Here is a 26670-nt window from a genome sequence, read left to right as displayed (position 1 = left end):
CTATTTGCCGACTTCACCATGGTTTATCTCACGATCACAAATGACGATGACGAAACTAGCGACGTGGGAGAGGGCATGGGGGATGGTTTTTCACCCACAGAAATGTCAGGTCATCTCAATCACCAAGAATAGACGAAAAATCAGGTACCCCTATGTGCTACACGGCCATACATTACAATCTATCGACTGTACCAAATACCTAGGATGTACCATTAGCTCAGATCTCTCCTGAAGCAATCACGCCGAGAGCATATGTAGCAAAGTCAGCAAGACCATAGGGTTCTTAAAAGGGAATCTCAACATCAGATCGCCAAAGATTAAAGAGAGAGCATATATGACCCTTGTGAGGCCCTCAGTTGAGTATGCCAGCGCAGCTTGGGATCCCCACCTACAGAATGACATCAAAAGAATCGATATGGTCCAAAGTCGAGCCGCAAGATATGTCGTCAACAACTACACACAAACAGCTAGTGTAACAGACATAATATGTCGTTTAGCATGGACTCCGCTGGACATTACACGAAAACAAGCAAGGCTGATTATGCTTTATAAGATCCACAACAACCTCATTAATATCACAACAGACAAGCTAATCCCATCAAATAGGACAACTAGACACATGCACCCTCAAACTTTCCAAATTCCATCTACCAGGAATGACACCAAGAAATTATCCTTCTTCCCTAGAACAATAAGAGACTGGAATGCTTTACCACCAGACATTCCATCCTCCGACACCCTCGAGATCTTCAAGTCCAGGGTGTCTGGGGCTCTGTGAGCATCGACACCACGTCATATTTTAACCTGTTTTTAACTTTTCGCCCCGTTCTTAACCTTTCATCGTCATGCTGGCCATACGCAACCCACGCCGTGTCACTACCCAATCTGTTTCACAGAGAATTACGAGTCTCGTATAATATCTCTGTCATAGATGACTGTCTTAACACGTGCTGTCACAGCACGCGGTGTGAATCATTGGCTAAATGGCGAGTGCTTTGTTTACATAAGACATAACTGCTTCGGAGAGAATGCTGCATTTTAGTCAATTTAATACCCATTTACACTAAATCGGAAATAATTTTTACCTACAAATACGTCAAACGCCTTTATTTATTTTTCCAATATATACAAAAAATGTTTTAGAATTTAATTTGTCGCAGGAAAAAAGTTAATATTTCTAGCTCATTAAGCCGCATCAATGTCATCCTTATCAGCGATTGTCGCGGCCAAGCAAATATTCACTGCGGATCAGTGTGGACACTACCAGGTAGAAGTAGAAGTTTGAATTTTTCGCATAGTTCTAATCTTTACAGAAGAATAAAAAATACGCGGGAAAAACGAATCCCGATCATCAAGTCGCATTATCTCTTATTTTCTGGCGTTAGCAGTTCAAACTTTTTTGTTTTTGGAGAACTAAAGACACCGACCCAGTGGCAGTAGTATAGAAGCCTATATAACTACCATTCGTAATTTCAAGCCAAAATCGACTCGAAAATTAAGAAATAATAGGCTGAGATAATAGCGTCCCTCATTTTTTGGTTATTTTTTATATTTTCGACTTGCATTTTGGCTTGTGTACCGTCTTGTTGACTTTCGAATTAGTCATATTATAGACTAATATAGTGGCAGTAGTATAGAAGCCTATATAACTATCATTCGTAATTTCTACTTTTCGCCCCTTCAAAACACGAAAATCGAAAAGTCGAAGTTACGACAAAATGTGAGGCGACAGCACGCTATACAAGCCAAAATCGACCCGAAAATTAAGAAATAATAGGCTGAGATAATAGCGTCCCTCATTTTTTACTAATTTCTTATTTTCGACTTGCATTTTGGCTTGTATACCGTCTTGTCGACTTTCGACTTAGTCATATTTTTGTATTTATTGATGTCAGTAAGAAGGCGCCAACACGCATACTAAGCTAAAATTCAACTCGAAAAGTAGAATTTAGGAAATTAAAACATCGCGCTATTTACGACCTATCATTTTGACTTGCTGTCGTACTAGCGATTTTTCGAGTTTCGCCTCGGAAATTTTGTAGTCTCAATTTATCATGCATTTCTGTCTGACATTTGATTCAATTGATTTAGAAGTTGGGGATATGCACACTGTAATAATAGACTTGCGAGAGTGCATGCAGTCGGTTATTCCAGAATTAACCAGCGGCTGTCAGGCAGGATACGCTCCATTTTGCAAGAGATGAATAAAGAACAAGCTAAACACAAACACGATTTTTTGTACAATCAGGGGCAATAATCTAGAAATTGTGACCTCTAGAGCTAGAGTTCCACAACCTTCATATTACATACTTTTACACAATTTGCGTACAAAGAGCGGCCATTTTGTTGGGCAGTTTCATTTCAATTTTCCCGAAATTAAAATTTAACCTTCATTATGGTGGAATGGTGGTATATTTATACGGTTTTTAAAATCGGAAAAAAATTGTGACCTCTAGAGAATCCGCAAGCTAAAAATGTGATTTTTGGAACAATCAGGGGCCATAATCAAGGGCCCTTATTCACGAAAACTTAAACTAAGAAATACTGCAACTTCATTGGATATATGCAAATTGATTTTACTGGTCAGCCAATCGAATTGCAGCATTTCTTAAAATTTCGATTGTATCTTAGTTTAAGTTTTCGTGAATAAGGGCCCAGGAAGTTACGTTCGGATATGCGCTTTTATCAAAAGGAACCAAAATCGTAGTGTGTAACGGTGATATATTCAAACGTTTTTGTTAAATCGAATACAAAGGGACCACAAGCTAAAAACGCGAGGTTTTTTTTGCAATCAGGTGCAACCATCCAGGAACTTACGATCCGATATGCGCGAATATCAAAAGGAACCAAAATCTTTGGGTTACAAATAGTGATGTGGGGTTTTCCGTTTAACCGTACGGTATCGGTTTTTACATATAAACCGAAAACCGAACCGATAAAACAAAACCATGCGTTTCGGTTTATTTTTTCCAAATTCCTAATTTTTAATTTACCTGTTTTTCGTTTCGGAAATGTTTGAAAAATTCCTAATTTTTATGTAGCCGTACTTAGTTTACTTAATAATTCCAAAATTTTAATGTAGCCACCACTTCCGTTTTTATTTTCGATCAACCAAAACCCCTATGTATAGAGTGTTTAATAAGTTTGGATGGCCTAGACTATTTATTTTCTCAATTCGGTTCGATTTATAATCCAAACTTTTATACAAGCCTAAGCCGGTTGTCAATAACGCACGATGACTTCCCCTAAAAGTAAAATGTCTCCATGGCTTGCTCACTATGGAAGATTAGATGACACATAATGTAGATGTAATCTTTGTAAAAAACATATTTCTGCTGCATCTTTTTTTTTTACAGTAACTTTATTGTTATTGGTAATATGTCATTATATTAATTAATTATTATGGTGTTGTGTTTCACAAAGTTTGTCAGATCTTTTTTTTACAATAACTTTGTTTTTACTAGTCAAAATTAAAGTCATATATCAGTAAAAAAAACTTGTTGTTTACAATTTACATCAATATGTTTGATATCTTTTCTAGCTTCCAAGTATTCCTATAAAATAACCATAAATCAGCACATTCATAATACAGTGTTTAAATGAATAAAAAAAAACCGAAACCGAAACCGAGATTTTTTGCCACAGAAAAACCGAAACCGAAAGAAAATTTAAAAACCGCACATCACTAGTTATGAACATGCATTCCAAGTTTCATCAAAATTGGATGAAAATTGTGACCTCTAGCCTGTCCACAAGCTAAAAACGTGATTTTTCGTACCATAAGGGGCCATAATCCATGAAGTTATGGTCCATTACATGCCAATATCTAAAGGAACCGAGAACTTTGGGAGATACACCTATATTGTAAATTTCGTCAAAATCGGATACAAATTGTGACCTGTCCACAAACAGGCGTATAAAAGGGGAATTCGCGAATTTCTCTCCGAATTATAAATTGTATTTGTAAGCACAAGTAATTCAAGTACACATTATCGATAACCGACATTGTACGAGCTTTCGTTCCAATCGCTATTTCATAGAATCCACAATATATATCCAATTATTGTAAATTGCAGCCACTGACTCCACAATTTGTAAGTAAGCTAATTAATTTGACCTAATGCAATTGCTGAATAATTTCAGGGAAAAGGTTGGAGCAGATTTCTCTTGCGGATTTCATGCTGCGCCAACTAGAAAAAGTGAAAATATTGTGTATCAGGGTCACAATTTTCATCTGATTTTGATGAAACTTAAAATGCATGTTTATAACCCAAATATCTTGGTTCCTGTCGATTTTCGTACATATCGAATCGTAACTTCCTAAATTATGACCCTTGATTGTACGAGGTCACAATTTTTTCCGATTTTAAAAACCGTTTAAATACATCACCATTCCACCTTAATGAAGGTTATATCCGAATTTCGGGAAAATCGAAATGAAACTGCCCGACAAAATGGCCGCTCTTTGTACGCAAATTGTGCAGAAGTGTGTAATACGAAGGTTGTGGACCCTCTAGAGGTCACAATTTTTATCCGATTTTGATGAAACTTGTTACATAATCAGATCATCTGATGTTAAAGACGCTTCCTGCCAACTTGACACCTGTTCGTTATCGACATGCCTGGAGTCCTTGGTCTATGTGATTATGTAATGATTATGTAAACGTTAACTTGCTGGCATGTTTTATTTAAACTTTCTTTGTCTGATTAGCATGTATCGAATGTTAAACTATATATGATACATTAGCCAGATGTCTAATAAGATTCCTTTGTCTGGAACGGTTTATAAACCCAGATTAACAAACGAAAAGGGCAGAGAGGTCCAGGCAGGACATGAGAGCAGTCGGAGGCTAGGCGACGTCTGGTAGTTAACTCCAGGCCACGCTGGTTTGGAGTTAAGACTGGACAACGGCCAACTAATGTAAGCTAGTTATGGAGCCTTTAAGTTTTGTATATAATATGTTAGAAGAAGCCGAGAATAAAAGTATTTTAAGATGTTAAACTAGTCTTGTCATCCAGAACTTGATATAAAGAACCAATACTGTCACATATAAATTGGCGCCGCTGACCAGAGCAACGTTTGAAGTCCACCACTAGAAGACCACAGGCCACAGATATTAGTCTACACGGGTAAGTCTTTTTCTAATCCTACCATGGCCGGTTAATAATGACATTGTGCTATAATGTATTATAATTTAACTGGGAAATCAGCAGTTTATCATCACGCTTTATTAAATATCATGGTGTAGTTACTTAATTTAATATAACGTTCAAGCTAGTAGTGGAACAGTCCTTAACTATTTGTAGGAAAATGACTAAAACAAAATTGTATATATATTGTTTGTTTTACAATAGGTCATGTTGTTTTTAAAAGATTATAAATGATAATTGTTTGTTTTTGAACACATATTTTGGCATTTAAAAGTAGTAGTAACAGGTTAATATCGAAAAGTAAAATGTTCTGTGATTGTTTAACTAGAATTGGGTTAACAGTATCGTAATTTAGAATTTAACCCAATAACATTCACAAAGTATTAACGCGTTTATCTCTAAGGTTTTTTTTGTTGTTGTTTTGTCTATATGTGTCTATTACCCCAAATGTTAATGGGATGCCCCGATATTTACGGGAGAGAATTTTATTTGTGATACCCCTAATGTTAATATGGGATGCCCCGATATTTACGGGAGGTAGTTTTTTTTGTGATACCCCTAATATTAATAATGGGATGACCCGATATGTACGGGAGAGATTTTTATTATTTTTTTTATTTTGTGATACCTCAATACTATGAAATTGGGAGGTCCCGATATGTTACGGGAAAATTTTTATGTGAAACCCCAGTCAGGTGGGATTGGTTTAACCCCAGGAGAGGGTCGTGCTCAGAATTACGAGCGACCGTATTGTCTTGTTTTGTGTTGTGTTTCAAAAATTATAGAAATAAACCGTTATTAATTTTGATACGTTCTTTCAAAATATCTTATTAAAGATTGTAAAATATGTGTTCAGAAAAAAACAAAACAATATGACATCCTAATTTCAATTCTATCCATGTAAATAATAATGTAAATATCGTTAGATAGCTAATTAAAGTCTGTTCCACTTGCTAATTTGATTAACTATTAATTAAGTTCACTCCATGATATGATAAACAGATGAAAAAACTTCACATGGGTGGCAGTTATAATACTCTTCATAGCACATGTCGCACCGTCCCGTCCAGGCGGTATGGAAAAGATAAGACTACCGGAAGACACCGACTCCTTGCCATTACGGGAAACTTATACAAGAAGACGACGGAATGAAGGAAGGAAAAAAATAATTAATTTGTATCTCCCTACAGTTGACTTGTGCGAACATTAGAATAGTTACAGTGTTTTTTTTTGTTTTTTTATAATTATTAGTGATTGTGTGCGAACATTAGAATATTATAGTTTTACAGTATTTTTTTTTTGTTATAATTATTAGTGATTCAAATAACTCACGTGTGTGGAAATTCAAATATTTTTCATTATATATGCGATTCCAGGAACTCGTGTGTGTGATCAGTAAAATTATCTGCGACATATTATGTGATTTCAATGTCGCGCGTGTATGAACACTGTAGTATATATGTATGAACTTTTCAACCAGTATCTTATTACTTTTCAACCAGTGTTTTATTCTTTTGCCATTTGCATTTTTTCTTTTTGTTTATATAACTTTTAATCAGCTTATAGTTATTTTTCGTATTTTTGTTTATATATTAATTAGGGTAGTTACCATCGACTCCATTTATATTTAATTTTGTAATAGTCTTTAAAAGTTATTTCATATAATTCATAACTTTATTCAAAGAAAAGGGAAGGTATGTTACATAATCAGATCATCTGATGTTAAAGACGCTTCCTGCCAACTTGACACCTGTTCGTTATCGACATGCCTGGAGTCCTTGGTCTATGTGATTATGTAATGATTATGTAAACGTTAACTTGCTGGCATGTTTTATTTAAACTTTCTTTGTCTGATTAGCATGTATCGAATGTTAAACTATATATGATACATTAGCCAGATGTCTAATAAGATTCCTTTGTCTGGAATGGTTTATAAACCCTGATTAACAAACGAAAAGGGCAGAGAGGTCCAGGCAGGACATGAGAGCAGTCGGAGGCTAGGCGACGTCTGGTAGTTAACTCCAGGCCACGCTGGTTTGGAGTTAAGACCGGACAACGGCCAACTAATGTAAGCTAGTTATGGAGCCTTTAAGTTTTGTATATAATATGTTAGAAGAAGCCGAGAATAAAAGTATTTTAAGATGTTAAACTAGTCTTGTCATCCAGAACTTGATATAAAGAACCAATACTGTCACAAACTTAAAACATATCTTTATAACCCAAAGATCTCAGTCCCGTTTGATATTTGCACATTTCAGGCCATATCTTTCTGGATTATTGCCCCTGATTGTACAAAAAATAGCATTTGTTTTTAGCTTGTTCTCTATCCATCTCTTGGAAAATGTGGGCGTGTCCTGCCTGGCAGCCACTGGTTTGTTTTGGAATGAATAAAGATAGTTTGCCAGGCAACGAAACCTATGTCGTTGGCAGTGTCCACAAGAGTAGCCGCATATAGTTTCGTTTGTCTCTTGACCTTAACACGGCGTATATATTTAAACGCAATCGGATATTAACTTTAGCCTCGAAAGCGTCCACAGGCGGGAGTAGTGACGTACAATGCGAGACTGTTATTTGGAAGATAATAACCCTCCGACAATTAAAAAATTTGGACAGCCCACGTATTTTGTTAAAAATGAATGTAAATCAGTTTATCTACACTCTTATTACATTAATATGTGCTATTTGACCCAAATCTACCAATCTTGCCAACAACATACGATTCCACATGGGAATGAAACAATTAAGTGATTTGCAGATTTATGGTGGCTTCAAAATACCTTATCTATACTAATATTTGTTACTACTGTCGTTTGTTTGTCTGCCTGCCTGTCTGTCTTTCAGGGTTGGCTGCTACACTAGAACTGTCCCGAATTAACTTTGGTGTATTGGGGTAATAACATAGGTCTGGTGGCGATGGCCTACCACTTCCGGTTTCGGAGTTATGACCCCCCCCCCCCCCGGGCGAGTTTCGACCCCGAGCGAAGCCAGGCATTCTTCTAGTCATAGGCGTACGAGCCAGGGGGCCAGGGGGGTCACCTGCCCCCCTAACTTTCAGGCAAGCTGACTTTTCGGGCAGACGGGTAAAGAGAAAAAAAAAATTTATTTCATCTACTTGGCAAAATAAAGTGCCCGAAATCTAATAAAACACTAATTTTACGGGCTGGAATAGCAGTAAAACGCGTTTGCGGCCGTCAAATATTCAAAAAATTTCTTGAGCGGTCCATACAAGGTCAGTTCCGCTTTTTCGTCTTTCGAAGAAAACCTTCGCCGCTGTCTGTAAACCTGAAATTTTTCGGGCATTTCTAATTTTGCTTCCCTAACTGTCATAGAGCCCTAAAAAAACACTAATTTTACTTTTCTTTTAATTGAATACCACGAATTTGTACTGAGTTGACTATGGATTAAAACATTTTGTCTGGAGCCACTCTAATTTGTGCGACATTTTTCGGGCATCGATTATTATTTGTGAATGCAGCTGCAACAGTCTGATTGGGTGGTTGGAATTCAGAGTGCGATTTCGGTTACAAAAACATTGGATACTTTTGGAGTTGCTTACACGGGCTAGAATAGCAGAAAACGCATTTGCGGTGGTTAAATTTTCGAAATGTTCTCCGGGAGGATGGGTGGGGCCATTGGTTGTTTGGAATTCGGGTCAGCCAGGTAGGCTATATTGGACCAAATTGAAGTTGCTGTATTCACAGGCTGGAATAGCAGTTAAATTTTCAAAATTTTCTCCCAACAATCCCGCCTCCGTGGACTGTGAACGATTGATTGGAATTCGAGTCAGCCACCTTAATTAGGCTATATTATTAGACCACTTTGAAGTTGCTTTGTTCACGGGCTGAAATACCAGGAAAAGGTGTTTGCAGCCGTCAAACATTCCAAATTTTTCTTGCGGGGGGGGGGGGGGTCCATGCAAGGTAAGCTTCGTTTCTTCGCCTCTCGAGGAAGACCGGCGCCGCAGTCTGTAAACCCGAAATTTTTCGGCCATTTCGGGTTCTGCCCCCCTATATGTCATCGGGCCCGTACGCCTATGCTTCTAGTAATACATATTTTCAGTGTTATTAGGCAAAATATTTTTCCTAATATGATTGATTATTCTTCAACCTTTTTATATGAAGCTATAGTTTCACAGTATTTAAATAAAATTATTCAAACAAAAACCCTTTTTATGGTTTGGGTCTTAGAATAGATTACCGCTTGTTTCCGACTGCTTTCGTGCGACGTGTTTACACAAGGGTTAACAGATGACGCACAATTGGCACACGAACAGTTCTAATATATATGAAGATATAAATATACCATAAAATATACCAAAACCTCCTACTGTGTTAACTTATAAATACATACCATTACTAATCGCCATTCAGGAAATATTTCCGTGTAGGCCCTAGCTGTAACACCCATCATAACATTCAGTCTTAAACTAATCAAATATTTAAAAGCTTCTTTATTTTAGCTATATTATCGTACTGTACAATTTACTTACCTAAGTTCTAAATAATATTCTTATTTTCGGATAATGTTCGTTTAATATATCTTCGAGAATTATGTTGTCACTGAAAGATTCGTCTTAATGTAATGTAGCACAGAAACCGAAACTACACTATATGTCAATGTGTCAAGCTACGCCAATCAAAGCCAATCATGGCTATCACGTGATGACTTACCTGTCAAAGGCAATTCTCCAGAATTAAATATTTCCCAGAATATTTCCCATAAATTTTGTACTTTTATATTATACTTAGGCATGTTGTAGGCCTATGCTGACCTAAAATGGTATTCTCTGCTACTCTGCAAAACAGCCCTAAAAAACAACAACTAATACCCCTTCACGGCACAACATCCCATGCAAACCGAAGCAAAGTCATTGTCTGCCAGTCTGCGATTCAGTGAATGCCCCCCCCCCTCCTCCATTTACAACAGCTGTAATCAGATATCAGTATATATTTAGTTGTGACTCATAAACCTAGTTTCGGTTTAGATATCTTCAAGGAAGCTATTTATCGGCCACTGTCAATGTGACATTGTGTAAACTAGCTAGCGTAGGCTATCGATATTATAACGGTCAGGAATACACATCTAGTTTCGTTTTATATTTCATTAAGGAATTTTTGTTACATTGGCTGTGACATTGTGTGTAGTCTATTAGTCTATATCTAACGGTGACGTACACATCTAGTTTCGGTTTAGATTTCCATAAGGAAGATATTGTCAGCCATTATGAAAACTGTGTGAATTATTTCTTCAACAACACAGGTAACATATTTTAACTAATTCTGTTTTAAAATCACAAGAAAAACTGCAATGAATTAACTGTGTCTTTCCTCTACATTATAAAGAAAGGGAATTTCTCGTACAAAATAATTTTGGAAACTCATAATAGTGGCATAAGCAGGGCCATCTACTTGCCAAACTTGGATTTTGTTTATCTGATATATAAATGTGGCACCGGCCCTGTGTACATCAGAGGTGGAATCTCGAGTGAGAATTTCAGCTCGACTTAAATTTTTATAGTCTGGTGGTTCAAGGGGGTGGGGGTGCAATCACTAACCGTGGGGAGAATTTTTGAGACCAAGTTTTACTAGAGCAGTTTTTTGCGTTGATTTCTATTCTGGGTGGCGCCCATGTATAGGAGAGAGCTTTTACGCGATACGGGGTTGAGGATTGGGGTGATGTGGGTCCAATGTCTTTAATTGGGTGAAATGTTGATGATCGTTTTATAGCACTCTACTCTTAGATAAGAATATAAGACCCTCCTGGATGACGGTTTTGGTTTGTGTGCGGGCCCGGGGAAGGAGGGGGCTGTAGGTGTGGAAAATGTAAAATAGATTATAGATTAGTTAAACATTAATTTATAGCACTGCCACGTGTCTAAAGTATATTTAATATCTTTTGTTTTTCTTTGTGTGGGTTTGGTGGGGAAAGAAGTGAGTATGTGGCGGGGGGGGGGGGGGGGGGGGGGGCAATGCCTAAAAATGGCGGTAAAGTCGATATCAAAAATGATTAGTAGAAAACATTCATTTCTTGCACTAAATAATTCGGTGTTGTTTTTGCTTTGCAGATAGGATGCAATGGGTTAAACTGACCAGGAATTCTTTAAAGGATGAGGAATGGGGGTATTGGGGTCCAAAATACAACGCCCATAGGGACATCTTATAGAAGTATTTAGTGCAAGAAATGAATGTTTCCTACTAATCGACTTCACCGCCATTTTAGGCATCGCCCCCACCCCATCCTAATCCCCACCACCAAGAATAGAAATCTATGCAAAAAACTGCTCTAGTAAAACCTGGTCTCAAAAATTGCTCTCTCAGGTGGCGATTTCGCCCACACCCCCTTGTGTCACAAGACATTAAAAAAATTAAGTCGAGTTGCAAGTCAGGTCTGTGATGTGACTCTAGCCGGACTCGAGATTCCACCTCTGATATCCACAGGGCCGATGCTACAATTATATATTAGATCAAGAACATCCAAGTTTGGCAAGGCATCCCGTAAATATCGGGCCAAAATATATATAGACGAAACAAAAACATATAAGAGATAAAACTCTTAATACTTTGTGAATGTTTATGAAATGAAATGAAATGAAAAGGGAGTTTAACGTCCTACTCTTTTGATCCGAACTGGGCTAATGAAGACGGGCATACGCCATACAGTGTGCTATGAGGGAAATTTTGCCCGGACAGCGGCACTACGGCCTACTCTTATATCGAATTCCAACTGTCAAGTGGTCTAGATCTGTTACGTGCACGCCAATGTGTACATGGGACCTCGGTTTTTCGTCTCATACGAATGACTAGACAGCTGTCCTTGTTAGGCCGTCCGTCCTGGATCACTGACAAGGGAGAACCATGCCGTAAAAACTGGGTGAACTTTCTCGGCCAATGCAGGGATCGAACACCCGACCTCTGAATGTTTATGAGTTATATCTTCAAATTAGTATACTGTTAACTCAATTCCATTTAAACAGTCACAAAACATTTTACTTCTTATTATAAACCTGTTAATACTTCGTTACTACTAATTTTAAAGCCAAAATATGTGTTCAAAAACAAACAATTATAATTTGCATATTTTTTTTTAAAATCGACAAACAAAATATTTTTTGTCAGTTCCCTACAAATATTTAAAGATTACATTATGGGAGATTAGATAAAGAGCTGACAATCGATCCACTATGAACCGAGAATTAAGCGAATGAAATTTGGGCCTATTCTAGATCATCATTACTAAAGTCGGTACGATAAAAACATAGTCTCGATTATCCATTTCATGATTAAATCATGAATGAAAGTTGAGCAGCAAATCGGATCATAATCCAATAAATATCGCAGAGTTGATTATGGTCTGGATAAGTTTATTAATGTCTAATTAATAATTTAGATAAAGTTTCAGGCCTAAAGAAAGACCTGCAATAGGCAGATTTAGCTCTTGCACAATGTATGTTTAATTACTGTTCCACTACTAGCTAGATAGGCAATATATTTAACTTTTGAATTAGGGGCATCATTTGAGAGGTCATACTGAATAATTCTGATCCAATTAATAATAAAAAAAATGGTTGAGAAATGAAATGGGGTTTAACGTCCTACTGTTTTGCTCCTAAACTGGGCTAATGAAGACGGGCATACGCCATACAGTGTGCTATGAGGGAAATTTTGCCCGGGCAGCGGCGCTACGGCCTGCTTTTATATCGAATTCCAACTGCCAAGGGATCTTTTACGTGCACGCCAATTAGTATACAAGACCTCGGTTTCCGTCCCATCCGAACGACTAGACAGATGTCCTTGTCAGGCCCTCCGTCCTGCATCACTGACAAGGGGAAACCACGCCAGAAAATTCTGATGAACTTTCTTGGCCAATACAGGGATCGAACACCCGACCTCCAGGCTAGCGAGCCAGCGTCTTACCCACTTAGCCACGTGATCCCCAAAACGGTTGAGAAATTTGAGTAGCTACGTCATGATATTAAAGCGTTGATGATAAACTGCTGATTTCCCCAGTTAAACTATTAAACATAGCACTAGTGTCAGTATTACACGTGGACATGGTAGGATCAGAAAAAGACTTACCTTTTGATCGTCTAGTGGATAACTTGACTTCTACGTTGTTCTGGTCAGACGGCACCAATTAATATGTTCGTTCTTTAAATTAGGTTCTTGACGACAAGACTGGTGTAACTTCATATTGGTTGAACTTTTATTTTTCTTCAAACAAAACTTCTTATAGTAAAAGACTCGGTAATTAGCTTGTGTTAAGGGAGCCATAGCTTGCAGGGGCGGATCTAGGAATTTTGAAAACAGGGGAGCCGCAAAATGAGGGCAGTGACCGCGGAGGCGGGGCACGCCGCTGAGGGGAGGTTTTTTTCGAGGAGGGGGGGGGGTGTCCCAAGAAAATTATCCATCATTTCCTTGCATCTGTAGCCATTCCAAGAGCTATTTGGCTGATATTTTCGTCTAAGTAAACGTTCGGAAATCGTTGAAGAAGAGCCTTAAAATCGAGCAAAAAAGCCAGTCAAGGCGAGCGAGTTATTGTTAAAATGGTAAATTTCTCTCCTTAAATACGGAATATATAAAGTTGGTACTTTAGATTTAATGAATCAAGTCGAAGAAACGCTCATAGGATTTACGAGGCATAACTGTCGATTATTTTTTGGTAATCGAGTTTTATATCCCGATGTACATAAAAAAAGTACGAGGGCATTGAATCGCTCCTCAGACTTCACAAAACGGAGCGCAGAATTCGACCTTTCCACGGTAGCACTGGTGGCGCATGTAGTCAAAATGATGCTTACGTTTGGGCTGCAACGGGTTGGGAACGGACATATTTGGGTCTGAGAAAAAGGCACTTTCAGCAGTAAAATAGGGCACTGTCGAAACTTGGGGGGGGGGGGGGGGGCTTGGATCGGCCTCTGGCTTGGCTTGGCACCGTGGAGTGCCAGTTCCCAAGTAACTTACAGGGCCGCTCTCAGGTCTTAACTCAGACGTCCTCGCCACGACTGAATAATCTCCTTTAGATTCCTGCTTATAGTCCCCCTTCTAGACAAAGGATAATCGACGAGATTATGCAGCTGGCTATATTTCAGCATATAACTCTGGCTAGGGGTAGTAACTATTGACTTCCTCGTAGCCGTTGGCCGTGTCAGGCCAGTGCCAATGTCGCCAATCTGTGGGTCAAAATATGATATGGATGTTTTAATCAATTTCAATTTCATGTATGGAAGGGGATCACGTGGCTAAGTGGGTAAGACGCTGGCTCGCTAGCCTGGAGGTCGGGTGTTCGATCCCTGCATTGGCCGAGAAAGTTCATCCAGATTTTCCAGCGTGGTTCCCGATTGTCAGTGATGCAGGACGGAGGGCCTGACAAGGACAGCTGTCTAGTCCTTCGGATGAGACGAAAAACCGAGGTCCCGTGTATACATTGGAATGCACGTAAAAGATCCCTTGGCAGTTGGAATTCGATATAAGAGTAGGCGATAGTGCCACTGCCCGGGCAAAATTTCCCTCATAGCACACTGTATGGCGTATGCCCGTCTTCATTAGCCCAGATTAGGAACAGAACAGTAGGACGTTAAACCCTATTTCATTTCATTTCATTTCATGTATGGAAGGTGTTAATTGACTTTTTTCCAAATAATCACCAATTATGTAACACATTTCTGAATTTCGTATTTCCTTCTGATATTATTGCATAGTTATTTATTTATATGCTGCCCGAAAAGAGTAATGTATGTGATGAATATCTTATCTCTTATCTGTATGAAACGAAAAATCCTTCTCCGTGGCTATGGTCTCTTAAGGCCTGAATCAACTCCAACCCTCAAGGTTTTTTTTCTTTCGGTACAAATTTATGCATGGCTGTTAGAAAAATGTTATCCTGGAGGACTAAGAGAGGAGGAATGACTTTCCTTGCATGATGAAGTTTGGTCGGAAATTACTGTTTGACTTTATTTCACCGGTAAACATCCTTGTTACTGGACTAATGTACTGGAATGACCCAGTAGTAGCAATAAGACAACGACATCTTCTATTATTTAATTTTTTAGGCACACAAGGGGAATGTAAAGTCGTTGATGTTCATACTGAGTAAATAAGGCGCTGGCTCACTAACTAGGAGGTCCGGGGTTCGACTCTGGTGTTGACCGGGATTTTCCAACGTGTTTTCTCCTTGCCAGGGGTGCATGGAGGAGAGCCAGACAAGGCACAGCGTCTAGTCATTCGGAAGGGACGAAAACAAGGTCCCGCGAACACGTCAAAGAGCTACGCCCAGTTGGAATTCAATTGCTGTCATTGCAAAATTTCCCTCATAGCTCACTTTATGGCGCGTGCCCGTTCTCGGTAGTTCTGTTGGTGCAGATTCGGGCGTATTTTCCAACTAGAAGTCGTATAAGTCTAAGCTCATTGTTTCGTGCGTCCTTCCATAAATCTTATCTGAGAGACTGTTCCAGATAGTGAAATCTGCCAAATTCAATTGATGGGACTGCGGCGTTCTCTAATCTTTTTGTATAAAGTCTTGGACAGATTGTTTTATATGGATATTAAATTGATATTCTATTAATTTTTCATATATTATCTTTTTTTATGAAGTCTGGGTGGTCCCTCTAGATAGATCCAAGCCAGCCTGATTATGTGACTTGCAGTCCTATCCAATTGAAACACATAATAATTGTTCAGTCTTGCTGCAGATACGTATCCATTATTCCACCCACAACTTTAAGATAAAAATATATGTGACCTCCACAGTCCTGGATTTGAATCCGATGTTTTACGCCATCTAGTGTAGTCTTCCTGAAATGGTTAATAAAGGACGCGCGAAAACATTTACGGAAAATGAACTGACGGATACAATTCGGGAAAAATGTGCAAAAATAAACCAATAAGAAATTTGATTTCTTGGTGGATAAAAGACGCTTTGTGCAAGACGGGGGACATATTAACCATTTGTTTATGTAAACTCGGGTGAGTGTAATGTGACTTCTCAGTCCGGCGAAAGATAATTTGACATTATTTTTTTAAAACTCATACTATGTTTACACTATTTGAGGGATGGAACTACATTTTGGTGTGAATCAGGGTCGTACCTAGCGGGGGTGCCGGGGGTACATTGCACCCCCAGAAAAATAAGGCGCCCCGGGAAATGGCGTCCCCACAAAAAAATAATTTGACAATCTTTCAATTATAAAATAATACACTTGATTATGATCACAGTGATGCTCTTAAGGCACTGATCAGTCGGTCGGTTTAAGGGCGCCCACACGCCAATGGGTCCGTTTGCCCTGATCCAAACTTTCTTATATCACTTAGGTGGAAGCTATGGCGCCCACCGTACTCTGCTGCACCTCCAGTTTTAAAATCCTACATACGGCCCTGGTCTGAAGTTGTCAAACATTCACATTGTAGGACATATTGTCCTACAAACACTTTTTGAAATATCCTACTTTAAATACACTCTAAATAAATCTTTATGTTTATCATCAGGTTCAAGATGTCCCACAATCCACAGACTTGGAATAAGACACACGTTGTGAGATCAGGTTCATCAGATCCTGATGTAAGATGTCGTATCACTATTACAACCAAACTATCTAATGTAATCATATTCCAAAATGTACTAGATATAACAATGTATCGGTTTGCACAGGTATATAAAGTCAAACACCTTAAGCAACAACTTGTAAATGGGCTGTCGCAATTTAAATGTGTTCTGGTTGACATACCCAAACCTCCTTGTCGTCTGATTTCGGCCACGGTAGACGGCATAAGACGGGAGAAGTTCAAAGACAACATCATTCAATTATTAAATAAGTTTTCTGGGTACTGTGAGGAATGTACTGTCTCACGACAAGCCTACAAGATATTTAAAGATAGTGATTTCCTGTTTACTGTAATAGCTAACAGAGGCAGTAAGGTAGATATAGTTTATTGTAAAGATGATTACATAGAATGGGCAGTGATCTTGGAAGGTTGCAGCGAGAAGCAGAAACTGGATTTGATGTTATTACTAGACAATGTGAACCAAACAAGGTACATACTCAACGGAAACGAAATCAGTATAATTACTAGTCCTAATAATACTGATTTTATACTTGATATATGTCATAACTTTGATAACGGTGGTTGCACTATGATATATCGTGGTACGAGTAACGAATCACACGTTAATACCAATATTACAATACACGGTAATGATTCCGAAGAGCAGTCGACTCTTAGTTCAAACTCAGAATCAGAGGATGGGCATTCCCAAAGGAAGTCCCCGTCTAGTTTAAACACAGAACCAGAGGATATGACTATGCGTAATGATACCAATGTTCCAAGTACAACATTACTAGAAGCAACTGGTGGAGCAGGACCAGAGCCTGAAAACTGGGTTGTTGTTAATCATCTGGAAAATGGAGAAGATACATCGTTGGACCAAAAAAAGGATATTGGTGATGAAACAAATAAAGAAGATAAGAATCGACTTTCATCAACCATTCCAGTTACGACGAATTATTTGAATACAGATGGGGAAGATTTAAAACGAATAGATTTGATCTATTTAGAACTGTTTAATAAACGAAAACAAATACAGGATAAAATTTTACACTTTCTTTCACAGAGCGGTTACAACAAGGGGTTAAGCTTTAATGAAGATGGTAGTATTAAACCACCTTTGAATAACCAGGAGTTCTTTGCCCTGAATGTTGCCATTCGAAAATATCTGGATATCAAAATGGTGTCACTAAAACAATATAATCTATCAGACAGCTGGTTTGACTCCATGAATGTTATTGAAAATAATATAGTTGTCGAGAGGAGAGAACCGCACATCGTCATAGTTGGACTAAAAGATATTGTTGAACGAGTATTGGTGAATCTACGTCAATACAAACGAAAAGTGGGTGTTTGCACAGAAGGTCATCAACAAATAGAAACTAATCGCGCGGCGGAGGGCACAGAATATTTCGGTTTGTATCATATTGGAATCAACTGTCCATTAGAATGTGAATACATCTGTAAAGCAGGAGATCACCTACTATATGAACTACAGAAGACGTATAGCTGTTTTATAGACATCCAACCATTGGTTACTGGTACAAAGGAGATTCACTTTGCAAATTGGATTTATAAGTCTAAGGAAGCTGGACATATTGAAATTCCATTGATTATTGGTGATCATAGAACACTGCCAGACCAATCTGATATTTTGGTGTTGGAACAAAACCAGACGGATCAAAGCTGTAAGTTTCATTTTATATCAAAAATGTTTGTATTCAAAACTTGGCACACGAGTAACGGAAATGATAGCACAAGCGATCTTTGTTTTTTTTAAAAATAGGAAGGCAATTGTTACGTCACTAAATACAATTATCGTGAGCATACACTTGGATCTAGCATTACATATAAACAGAATAATCCAGCCTCTTATAGCCCCCGTTCACTGATGACAGTTATGTATCGAAATCGTCCAATTTTGACACAGACAATTTATATTTATATTGCCGTCGCCCTCGTCCGTCCGTCGTCCACAATTTCCAGTGAACACTCTACAGACTACATTTATCATCTGATTGTTTTGGAATTGATATATGTTGTTTATATTAATGAGAAGCCTATTGATTTTCAGCGATTTACGATAATTACTTCCAGAGTTATGGCCCTTGATCACTTTGAAAAATCGTGTGGACTCACTAGAGGCTAAAGTTAATATCCGATTGACTTTAAATTTATACACAGTGTTTAAGGTCATGAGATGAAGAATCCTATTGATTATCAACGATATCTGGTAATTACTACCAGAGTCATGGCCTTTGATCACTTTGAAATATCTTGTGGCCGCTCTAGAGGCAAAAGTTAATATCCGATTGACTTTAAATTTATACACAGTGTTTAAGGTCATGAGATATTGAAGCCTATTGATTTTCGACGATATCAGATAATTACTGCCAGAGTCATTGCCCTTGATCACTTTGAAATATCATGTGAACGCTCTAGATACTAAAGTTAATATCCGATTGACTCTAGATTTATACACGATGCGATTTTCCAGGCCATGAGACAAAGAATTCTTTTGATTTTCAACGATATCCGATATTTACTGATCCTTAATCACCTTGAAATATCTTGTTGACGCTCTAGAGGCTAAAGTTAATATCCAGTTGACTTCAGATTTATACACAGTGTTTAAGGTCGTGAGACGCAGAGAGAGAGAGAGAGAGAGAGAAATGGGGTTTAACATTCACTCCACACAAACGTGAGACGCAGAAGCCCAGTGACTGTCAGTGATTTCAGATAATTATTTCCAGAGTTATGGCCCTTGATCACTTTGAAAAATCTTGTGGATGCCCGAGAGACCAAAGTTATCATCCGATTGACTTTAGATTGATAAACAGGGTTTAAGGATCTTGAGACGAAGAAGTATATTGATTTTCAATGAAATTTTGTTAACTTGAACAGCTAAATCCATGATATTAAATGTTTCGTATATAAAACGCTAGCATGGGATGGAACTAAAAGCCAAACAAATTCTAATGATTTTATGATAATTACTTAATGAGTTGTTACTCTTAATCAGATTTTAGTGTATTATAAATGTTTCATTAACGACAATAGAAAAAATATGCGACAACTCTTGTTGCCTGTCCGGACGACTTAGCTGCTGTGGGCGTATGTTTCTTTGCCTGGCAACCTACTTTTTAGACCTTGATGAAACATTTCTAAATGTGTATAAGCTTCCTATTGTGTGTTTGTGGGTGGGGGAGGAAATGGGTCAGGGTGAGGGCAACATGTATTTGGGGACAGAAACCATTTGGTTCAGAATTGACCCATTCACATTGTAAATCTTCATTCCAGCAAGGTCTTCTTGTTCTATCATTGGTTTTGCAGATCGTCTCCAAATTCTTGCAAAATAAATGCTGCGTTTAATATGTAGCAAAAGACAACTACTGCAAGGTGGTAATAAAGAAAGGTACATGGTACATGGTACAATTTTTTTTTTCTAAACCAGTCATTTGGTTTCTATTTCACAAAATACATTTTGCCCCCCCCCTCCACCCCACACATATTTAGAGGTGGGCAGCGGCATGTAAAAGTAATGTTTTTACCAAGCTCTAAGGGAATCATCATTTATATCAAGTGAATATCAACATTTTCCGCAAATATTACCCCCCCCCTACTCTTCCTCACAGGCACAACAGGAACCCCTAACCCCACAAATCAAAACAGTTGTCCAGGTGCATCATATGCACTTATTTAGAGATGTACATTCCCTAGAAATTTATGTTTTAGTAATATATAACATGATCATCATTTATGTCGACATAATCACATTTCCCCCCAATTGTAGACTTTGGACCTCGAAAACGCCCCCCCCCCCCCCAAAAAAAAAACAACCCACGCCTGATCACTACCCAGATTCGGAATCTACGCAAAAAAACTGGTCGAGAAAAACTTGATCTCAATAATTCACGCCCTGGTTGGCCATATCCCCCCCCCCCCACCTTGAGCCGCCGGACCAATTGTTTTAGTTCTGCATTCAACGGACACCAGAATTTTCGCTTCCTGGATATGTGATGAACAAAACGATGTTGTTTTATTTTTTAAGGATACATTAAAGATTTAGATTAAGAGCTGACTGTTCTTGCTATAATAGATAAAATGAATAATTTGAAAATTTCATTCTAATTACTCTATTGCGAGCGAAGATATTAGCCTTTGAAGGTTTGACAAGACGTGTGCAATAATTTCAACCACCAGACTGGTTGTTCGAAACCAAGTCTTGCTCCTCTATTTTTAAATTTTATCAAAATATGGCTGAACCGTTCTAATCTATTTAATATCGGAGAAATCCGATGCTATCGAGTATTGATTATGGCTTTGGTCACTTAATTAATGTCTAATTAATAATTTAGAAAACATTTCAGGTCTAAAGGAAGATCTGCAATATGCAGATTTAGTTCTTGTATAATGTATGTTTTAAAAAAAACACATGTGGATAGACTTTAGAGTGGTTCCTGTCGATATTGACATGTATCGGATCGTAACTTCATGGATTATGGCCTCTGATTATACGAAAAATCACGTTTTTTGCTTGTGGTCCCTCTAGAAGCCACGGAGGGCCTGACAAGGACAGCTGTCTAGTCATTCGGATGAGACGGAAAACCGAGGTCCCGTGTACACATTGGCGTGCACGTAAAAGATCCCTTGGCAGTTGGAATTCGATATAAGAGTAGGCCGTAGTGCCGCTGTCCGGGCAAAATTTCCCTCATAGCACACTGTATGGCGTATGCCCGTCTTCATTAGCCCAGTTCAGAGCAAAACAGTAGGACGTTAAACCCCATTTCATTTCTCTAGAAGCCACCATTTTTATCCGATTTAGAATAGCCGTTAGATATCGCCGTTAAATCCTAATGATGGTTGAGTTCGAATATCATGAAAATCTTACTGAAACTGCTCGACAAAATGGCCACTCCTTGTACGCAAATAGTGTAAAGGAATGGAATTCCAAGGTTGTTGGCCCTCTAGAGGTCACAATTTATATCCGATTTTAAAACTCGCGTTACACTCTAATGATGATCGAATTGGAATTCTGTGAAAATCAGACCGAAACTGCCTGGCTATCTTTCTCTGGGACCCACAGGGCGTAATTTAGATTATCTAAAGAATGGTTCTGCCATAAACAGTGCATACAAAGCAGATGAATTTTGAAGGCTGCATGAATAAATCAAAGAAAGGTGCAGAGATAAACTATTCAGAAGTGTTTGGCTGCTCCAGGACAAGTCTGAATGATTACTGCATGAGCAACATATCCACAAAGTTCAGTTTGAAAGTGTTTCTTCAAAATTTGTTTTGAAAAGTGGACTGCTGGCAAACGATAAATAAGGGGGTATGAACTATATGGGACGTCAATTTGATCAATGACTAACTGAAAGGGCATACCCTTAAACAAATTGTTTGGTAGAGAGCATCACATTCAATATTGAGTCCTGTTTATTGACTATATTCAGTATTCAATTTCTGATTTTCTTTCTTACAGATGAATCTGGGCAGCAAAGTAGTGATAATTTGGCACATTACAGGATCATGCCAGATTCTTCAAAGCAACATTTAGAAGACCGTGTTAAGAAAGGAAAATACAAAACTTTAATATTACTAATGGATAAAACCACGAAGAAAGAAACAGTTTCTTTTTTCTTAAAAGCTTGTAAAGATTGGACCAAAAGGATTTATTTACCAATGAAATCAAGGCCACAGGTTAATTGTTATCTCTTGCAAACCCTGTTTGAGAAGGGTGAATTGAAATATGGAGGTCAAGGTGGGATTTCCAACATTAATATTCACTTAAAGCAGAGTATGAGTAGCGCTATCAAACAAGACTCTAAAATATTATGTTTATATTTAGTTACACGTGTGTTTACAAACATCCAAAGAGAGCAGAAAAATAAATATGATCAGATAATGGTGATCCCTCTTTATAATACTGAATAATAGAGCGGGAGCCAAGGGGGTTAACCTAGCTGAAAAGTGTACCATTTGTCTCCTATATGGTATCAATACATGTATATCTGGTATCATCAGAATGTACGTCTGCTGGGTTTCTGGTGGCGGGTGTGGTATTCCACGCCCAAAATGCAATGCCCCCCAACTAGGTTAGATTAGCTCAAAAGTTTACCATGTGAAAATCATACAGCAATGTACCGTACATCTTCAGGTATTACAAAAACATGCTGACAGACATTTCTAGTGGTGGGGTACCCCCGACAGAGCTATGTAATTGTCAGACATTTGTAGTGGTGGAGTATTTTTAATTTTTTAAAACACGGGAACAGTGCCCGCTAATCTAGCCTAGTTGTGGACGTGGCATTTTTGGGTGTGTCTGTTAGGGGTTACCCACCGCACAAATTGTCTGGCAGTGGTCATTCATGATTCTTGTCGTGTTGCTGAACAACTCCAGAGCTGTTTTAGGTGGTACAGATTTCAGCTAATCTAGCCTAGCTGTGGTCTGGAAATTAGATAACTCTTGTCAAGGATACTCCACCACTACAAATGTCTTGCAATTACATAGCTCTGTCAGGAGTAACCCACCACTAGAAATGTCTGTCAGAGTGTTTTTGTATTACCTGAAGATGTACGGTACACTGCTGTACGATTTTCATGTGGTACACTTTTGAGCTAATCTAACCTAGTTGGGGGGTATAGCAATTTGGGCGTTGAATACCACACCCACCACCAGAAACCCGACAGACTTACATTCTGATGATGCCAGATATACATGCATTGATGTGATACAGGAGAAAATTGGTACACTTTTCAGCTAGGTTAACCCACTGGGCTCCTGGTCTACAAGATGTTTAGAATAGAACTTATTCTAATTTCCTGCTCGTACCCAATCTGTGAAATATTCAGTAGAGACACGGTATTATAGTAGTTGTAGTATTGACATACAATCACTAGCAACTTTAATGGTTCAACGTTTCTTTTATTGTTTACCTTGTTCTTAATAACGACAAGAGGATGCTTGTTAAACAGTTGCACCATTAGAGTTGTTAGTTTGGGATTGTTCCAATGTTTATACTATTTTTTTTTTTCGCTAAGGACATTATATTGAAATGAAAGTTGGTCAGATAAACAATCAAAAGATGAGTAAGAGTGATTATTTAATTTTAATACTTTAAGATACATTGGAAGATGTACAACATCATCAGCCGTGTAAAGGACATTATATTGAAATGAAAATTGGTCAGATAAATAATCAAAACGTAAGTAAGTGATTATTTTGTTCTAATACTTTAAGATACATTCGAAATGAAATGAAATGGGGTTTAACGTCCTACTGTTATGCTCCTATACTGGGCTAATGAAGACGGGCATACGCCATACAGTGTGCTATGAGGGAAATTTTGTCCGGGCAGCGGCACTATCACCTACTCTTATATCGAATTCCAACTGCCAAGGGATCTTTTACGTGCATTCCAATGTATACACGGGACCTCGGTTTTTCGTATGATCCGAAGGACTAGACAGCTGTCCTTGTCAGGCCCTCCGTCCTGCATTACTGACACGGGGGAACCAAGTCGGAAAATCTGGATGAACTTTCTCGGCCAATGCAGGGATCGAACACCCGACCTCCAGGTTAGCGAGCCAGCGTCTTACCCACTTAGCCACGTGATCCCCAAGAAGATATACAACATCATCTATGTATTTATACAGTGTTATAAATTAAGAAGTCATAAATGAATATTTTTATTTTGGTGTTATGTATGGTTCTCATGGAATCACTCACTAGGTGCCATAATTCAAGAATCTGAGAACATCATTCGAAATATGAAATTAAATATAACAATTTGTACTTTATATTCCAACTTTATTACTACGAATACCCGTCTGACTTTACTGTTATTTTTATTTGGTAATTTGTTGGTCTCTTTTGTGCAAAGCAAATGAAACATGATATGTCAAAGCAGATGCGGACATACATTTGGATAGCGACGCTTATGTTCTTCATTGGAGTAGTTCCATGACAGAGGTAATACAAAACCATACACCTCTCCTAATTCTACATAGGATATTACCAGGACATCGAGTTGTTGTACAGTAGTTATTCACACTAAAAGAATGGGCTATTCTATGTAGTAAGTAGTAGCAGCCACAGGCGTACGTAGATCCACCAAGTGTGGAAATGAAATGAAAAGGGGTTTAACGTCCTACTGTTCTGTTCCGACTGAGCTAATGAAGACAGACATATGCCATACAGTGCGTTATGAGGGAAATTGTACTGGATAGCCGTCCTTGACAGCCCCCCCCCCCCATCCCGTACTGCACCAAGGGGAAACCACGTCGGAAAATCCCGATGAACCAATGTGTGGAAATGAAATGAAATGAAATGAAATGGGGTTTAACGTCCTACTGTTCTGCTCCGAACCCAATGTGTGGAAGTTGGGAGTTGGGCCTCAATTTCGTATCATTTTCAATGTGTAAGCCCATTTCCCTGTAATGCTTAAATAACTGACTGAAGCTTAAAGAAATGAATTTTAATTGATTGTTTTTCATATATTTAAAGGTTGATGTAATTGTTGATGTAGTAGAGAGTCAGACACTTCCACACAGATATGATATTAAAACAGTAAAAGTTTCGGATAAACCATTTCAATATAAAATTGAATTGAATGTTCCACCATACAGATTTGACTCTTCATCCCCAATAATAGTAAGTATAACTAGTGAAATGAGTGACAATTTCGCTCTACCAGTTATATATAGGACACGAGAAATAAACGATTTTTGTACTAACATGACACGAGAAATAAACGATTTTCGTACTACCATGACACGAGAAATAAACGATTTTCGTACTACCATGACACAAGAAATATATGATTTTCGTACTACCATGACACGAGAAATAAACGATTTTCGTACTACCATGACACGAGAAATAATCGATTTTCGTACTACCATGACATGAGTAGCTAATAATAAATTATATAAAATATTATAAATCCTTTATTATACGATTACATTGCTCAACATATTAAACCGGAAAAAAGTCACAAGCTATTTTATTGTCACATGTGATAAATTGCACCTTTTAGAAAATTTGGCCGTGATATTTTCATCAGAAAGATGAATAGAAAAGATAAAAAAAATGGGGTTTGTTTGTGTTTCCACTAGTAAGAACTAGAAGCTGATCACATTTTACCCCTGGGGTGTAGGGGGTGATACGAATATGCCCTTCGTATTTCCTGCGTGTCGTAAAAGGCAACTTGGACAATAAAAATAGACACACTTATTAAAACCCCTCAAGTTTCGGCTCCAAGTGCAACAATGGCTAGAGAGGAATTTCTTCTGCCATTGCTCTTCAAAACACAGAAATCATACAAAAACATTGGGTTTTTTTCAATCAAAGAAAAACTTAATGATGGTGGCTTTTGTCTGATGTTGTTCAATAACACCTAGGTGACAATCATTTATGGGGCATTTTTTATTTTATTTGACGTAACGGTACAAAATAAGTAGATGTAATACAATCTTGAAAACTTATATTGGCTAATTTATTCATTTAGTTCCATTAGACATATTCCTAATTATTATTATCCCTTTCTTATTGACAGAGGGTGGCGTTAATGGTGAATGCATGTTTACGAGAAGTATCTGAGAAGAAGTTGGCGAGTATAGCATTTCCAGTTCTTTGTATGGGTCATGTCGGTTATCCGGTCAACCTAGTAGCCAAGAGCATGATGGAAACAATTGATGAATTCTTTAAATTCCATAACGACACATCTTTATGTCACGTGATGATAGTAATACATGAGCATGGTACACGATCTGAGGAGGTTTGTATATTTATATCACCTTATATTCTTGATATGGACCGATGACACTAGAGGCATTTGCGTAACGAAACATTGTTGCACAAGGGCATTAAAATTAGTACCCTGTGTAGTCATCATGACCATCAATCACTGCCTTACAGCTTCTTGGCATAAACAGTATGAGTCTCTGATTTGGATGCACGCGGCACCATACCCCATGCTTC

The 26670-nt window shown here is 38.1% G+C and overlaps 2 protein-coding genes across 5 annotated transcripts in view; one reads left to right on the top strand and one right to left on the bottom strand.

The window, feature by feature from the left end:
* Nucleotides 1–9899, bottom strand: part of LOC126821891 (protein mono-ADP-ribosyltransferase PARP14) — a 47694-nt gene extending 37795 nt beyond the window's left edge. Inside the window, exon 1 of one of the 4 annotated variants that reach the window (XM_056101205.1) lies at nucleotides 9822–9899. The gene's annotated coding sequence lies outside the window, so the exon portion shown is untranslated. Of the gene's footprint in view, nucleotides 1–9640; nucleotides 9758–9821 lie in introns of those variants that run through there. The other 3 variants (XM_050550491.2, XM_050550490.2, XM_050550489.2) reach the window with 3 other exon arrangements.
* Nucleotides 9900–10283: 384 nt separating this feature from the next.
* Nucleotides 10284–26670, top strand: part of LOC126821890 (uncharacterized) — a 42786-nt gene continuing 26399 nt past the window's right edge. The window contains exons 1-6 of the mRNA XM_050550487.2: nucleotides 10284–10410; nucleotides 16632–18376; nucleotides 22171–22449; nucleotides 23811–23893; nucleotides 25195–25341; nucleotides 26246–26467. Of these exons, the coding sequence (XP_050406444.1) occupies nucleotides 16639–18376; nucleotides 22171–22449; nucleotides 23811–23893; nucleotides 25195–25341; nucleotides 26246–26467 (2469 nt within the window). The 5' untranslated portion in view covers nucleotides 10284–10410; nucleotides 16632–16638. The remainder of the gene's footprint in view (nucleotides 10411–16631; nucleotides 18377–22170; nucleotides 22450–23810; nucleotides 23894–25194; nucleotides 25342–26245; nucleotides 26468–26670) is intronic.

This window comes from Patella vulgata, chromosome 5, assembly GCF_932274485.2.
Source record: "Patella vulgata chromosome 5, xgPatVulg1.2, whole genome shotgun sequence".
Taxonomy (NCBI): domain Eukaryota; kingdom Metazoa; phylum Mollusca; class Gastropoda; family Patellidae; genus Patella; species Patella vulgata.
This window is presented reverse-complemented; position numbering and strand designations above follow the sequence as displayed.